The sequence below is a fragment of the Miniopterus natalensis genome, chromosome 20 (assembly GCF_054644295.1).
Source record: "Miniopterus natalensis isolate mMinNat1 chromosome 20, mMinNat1.hap1, whole genome shotgun sequence".
Lineage (NCBI taxonomy): Eukaryota > Metazoa > Chordata > Mammalia > Chiroptera > Miniopteridae > Miniopterus > Miniopterus natalensis.
In genome coordinates this window covers 22,031,692-22,035,851 of record NC_142100.1, presented here as the reverse complement: position 1 = coordinate 22,035,851, position 4,160 = coordinate 22,031,692, and the positions used below count along the sequence as shown (strand labels likewise).

At 56.5% G+C, this 4,160-nt stretch overlaps 1 protein-coding gene across 1 annotated transcript; it reads right to left on the bottom strand.

The window, feature by feature from the left end:
- Positions 1-386: 386 nt before the first annotated feature.
- Positions 387-674, bottom strand: HRK (harakiri, BCL2 interacting protein). Its single transcript, XM_087828516.1, has one exon. It carries the CDS (start codon positions 672-674, stop codon positions 399-401), a length of 276 nt encoding a protein of 91 aa, XP_087684642.1. The 3' UTR covers positions 387-398.
- Between the last annotated feature and the right edge of the window lie 3,486 nt (positions 675-4,160).

The window sequence follows — 4,160 nt, the reverse complement described above, 5'->3', positions numbered from 1 at the left end:
GCACAGCAAGCACACTTTTACTTGTATTGTGTGTTTATTTGTGGGGCTGCTGGGGATTGCGGAGGCTGAAGTCCTCCCAAAGCCACCCCGATGAAGGTAGTGGCAAGACGCGCTTAAGGAGTCAAAGAGAAGGGGACAGGAGCGGTGGGCCTGGCACTTGGAAGGAGAGATGGGGGGGCTGGATAGGGGGGACGCGGAGATCCTCGTGAGAGAAGGAAGCGGAGGAAACAGGGCGCGGGAAGGGAAGCAAGCCAAACTTGTCCTTCCGCAAGCTCCCAGGCCAGCCCAGCGTCTCCAGTCCCCAGCTGCCGCGCCCTGGCGCTCGCTGGCGGGCTCGCGTACCTGTTGCTTGCTCCGGCTGGGTCTCGGCTCCGGCCCCACCAAGAAGCCCCGCGTTCCTACAAGTTCCGCCTGCCGAGCAGCCAGGCCGCCAGCGCCGCCACCTGCGCGGCCGCGCACAGCCAGGGCCAGTAGGTGGGGAGCGCGCCGGGCGCCGGCGCCCTGCGGGTCCGCGCGCGGCGCCGCCACATGGTGCGCTGGTGCAGCTCGTCTCCCAGCGCCTTGAGCCGGGCGGCCGTGAGCTGCGCGGCGGACGAGCGCAGACCCAGGCGCCCCGCGCTGCAGGCGCACACGGCCGGGGGGCCGCGGCCGCGGTGCAGGGGGCACGGGCACATGACCGCTCGCCTGCGCTCCCTCCCCGCGCTCGGGCCGCCCCTCGCCTCCGCTCCCTCCGGCCTCCGCGCCCGCCTCCGCCGCGCTCCAGCCGCCGGGGGCCTCCCCTGGACACCAAGTTTCTCCTTGTGTTGTGCGTTTGTTGTGCTGACGGCGCTATTATTAATTAAAGTGTCACATGGTGGAGGGGGGCGGGGAGGGCTGAGGAGGGGGGTTACATCATCCGGCCCCGGGAGGGGGGGGGGCTGCAGGCAGAAGAAACCAAGAGGTAACTTTTAACCCTAGCAGCGCCGGCAGCGAAGGGGGGGGGGGTGCTGTGCGGTTTGGGAGCCGAGGAGCGTGGCGCGCTGGGACGCGGCGAGACGCCCCGCCGCCGAGGTCCCGGGCTTGGGGGGGAGGGGAGAAGGGGGAGGGGGGGTTGGGTCGCGGGGGACCCCCCGCCGCCGAGGCGTGGAGCGCGAGGAAACGTTCTCGCCTTCATTTCCCCCCCCCCCCCCCCAATCCAGCTCCAGTTCCGATTTGGCCAGGGAAGCAGGCTCGTTCGGCGTTGGGGATGTGGCTGAGATCGAATTCGGCTGTGCGATTAAAAAATATAACCGAGGCTATTGTTTGGTCTCGGAGAGGTAGGTTGGTCCAAGATCTCCGGAGAGGGCCAGACGCAACCCAACTTGCCTACTTTCAGGTCTGGCTCGGCACCTGTAGGCTTCGGATTGGAACACACCCGACTCACGTCCCCCCACCCCCACCCCCACCCCCTCTGCGCTTGGCTTCCCAACCGAACGCAACCCTCCCGCCCCCCCCCCGCCCCCCCCGGCGCCTCTAGAAACCTTTGGAGGCAGGGGGCTGGGGGGTAAAAGGGGTCCGTCCGTAGCCCCCGCGGGGCGCAGAGACAGGCGTTCTCGGTGCACCGCCCTCGCACCCGAAAGGTCCTCACCAGGGGCCTTCTAGAAGGATACTTATTTTCGTCTGCGTCCTTGGTGAATGTTATTTTGCTGCTGGGGTTACAGTTGGTAACGGCCACCCCGATTTAAAGGCAGTGGAGATGCTAAGGGGTGGGCTCGGGCTGGGGCTGGGGCTGGGGGGGTGGTCCACAGGTACTTTAGCTCCTGTTTCCAAACCCACGGCCCTATGTCCCTCCAGGCTAGAAAGTGTGGCGTTGTCCCTGCTAGTGAAGTTATAAATGAGAGTGGGGGTCTCTCAGGATTCTTTGGGGCAGGGGGAAAGGAGACCTTCTCTGCTATGAAGTCCATTGGGATGCAGATAACTTTGGGGAATCAGAAAACTGGAGGAGCCTGGAGGTGGCTCCAAGCCGGCCACCTGGGAACCCATGAGGCCGCTTTGGTTCTCTGCTTTCCTTGGGCAGTGTCGCCCAGGCCTGACGAGTCATCGGGTCACTTGGAAAAGAGTCTTCAAGACTGTGAACTTAGTTTGGGTCTGCATTTATTATGAGGAGAGATTTCTCCTTTGGCCTGCAGCAGCTTGGTCAGGGCTCATATCCCAGCTCGGCTCTGTAATCTTGATGGCCCTTACTGTCACCCAGCCCCATTCCTTACCCTTTAATCATGGTGGACACCTACTCAGTATCTTCTCTGTAGGTTACTGAGCTAAGGTCCCTGCCTAGCTGCCTAAGGGAAACAAACCTTCCAACAGTTGGAGGTAGGGGTGCTATTAGTATCCTGTTTTACAGACGAGGAAACTGAGGCACAGGGAGGTAAGGCCTCTTGCCAGACTCACAGTTAGTGAGGAATCAACCTGGGTCTAAACTAGGGCGGTCTGCCGTGGGCTCTAAGCTCTTAACCATGGTTTTATACTGCCCCCTGTAATCTGGGAATAATAATACCTCCATCCCAGGATCAGGGCAGAGATTAAATGAGAGAAATGTGCCAAGCACCTGGCATGCAGTGGGCCCTGCATAAACCTTGGTTCTCTTTGCTTCTGGCCAGAACCACTTCCCCATTCTCCCGGGACTCACCTCCTTAATCCCCCCTAGCCTTTGCAGAGGGGACCTGATCCATTGCCCGCTGTAGCGTTCCAAGAATGAAGATACAGTGTCTATTTAAAAAGCCCTTTGGATTTAAATTGAACAATTCCCTCCTCCCCCCCTTTTTAATCTGCACGCTTTTAACGGCTCACTTCATGGACATTAATTTTAATGGGACGATTATTACCCTGTTTGGAAGCCTGCCCCTCGAAATGCTGGGCTCGCAAGGTGGCGCTGGGTCGGGTCCCAGCCGCTTGGATGTTTTCTGTAGCAAAAAGAGTGTAGCCTTGGCCATGGGGACGTGTCATTTAGCAGAGGGAGAAGGGGTGGTGGTGGTGGAAAAGTGGGGGGAAAGAGAAGACTGCCCCCCCCATCACCACCACCACACACACTTCTCTGCTTCTGACGGTCCCTAATTTGCTCACAATGGCGTGGTTCTGGCCTTTCCCACCATTCACTTACCTGGGGACCTTGGCCTAGAGATGAGGCTCTTCGGAGCCTCTGTTTCCTCAAAGGTGAAGTGGTAATAATAATAGTACCTACCTCAGAGAGTTAAATAAGATCATACCTGTAAATCATCAGCTCGGTGTCCAGCACATCATTAGCACTTAATAAATGTTGGCTACTGTTAATATTTTAAAGTAGATCTCTTGCCCAGCCAGCATGGCTCAGTGGTTGATCCAGGAGATGGCAGTTCAATTCCCAGTCAGAGCACGTGCCTGGGTTTCAGGCTCAATTTCCAGTAGGGGGCGTGCAGGAGACAGCCGATCAATGACTCATCATTGATGTTTCTCTCCCTCTCCCTTCCTCTCTCTGAAATCAATAATATATATGTGTGTGTGTGTGTGTGTGTGTGTGTGTGTGTGTGTGTGTGTATATATATATATATATAATGTAGATCTCTTAGTCACTAAACAGTGTGCTTTGATGAATGTTAGAGGGCCCACACCCTCAGCTATATATGGCTCCCCTATTGTGAATTATTGATCCAGTCACTGATGTTGAGTGATGTCCAGAAAAAGCAATTTATTTGGGGGGCGAGGGAGGAGTAACAACATAACGCTCTCCTAACACTCTAGGAAAAAAAATGGGTTTTTTATTTTAATGCTTAATTTAATAAACACACAGTGCTCACTCTGTGCCAGGCACTGTTCTGAGTGGCTTAGACATTTTAACTCATGTAACCCTCCTAACAACCCCTGTCCTAGGACAGGTACTATTATTAGTCCTGTATTATGGATGAGTAAACTGAGGCAGAGGACGGAAATCACTTAGTCAAGGTCCTACAGCTGTGTGGCCCCAGAGTTTGTGCTCTTTTAGTATTATGTCACCACTGGGGACTTGAAAAGAGGGAGGGAGGCTGTTATGGGCTGAACGGTGCCCCCCTCCCCCCATTCCTCTGTGGAAGTCCTAAGCCCAGCACCTCAGAATGCAGCTGTATTTGGAGACAGAGTCTTTAAAGGGCTAATTAGGTGAAAATGAGGTCATTAGAGTGGGGCCCTGATCC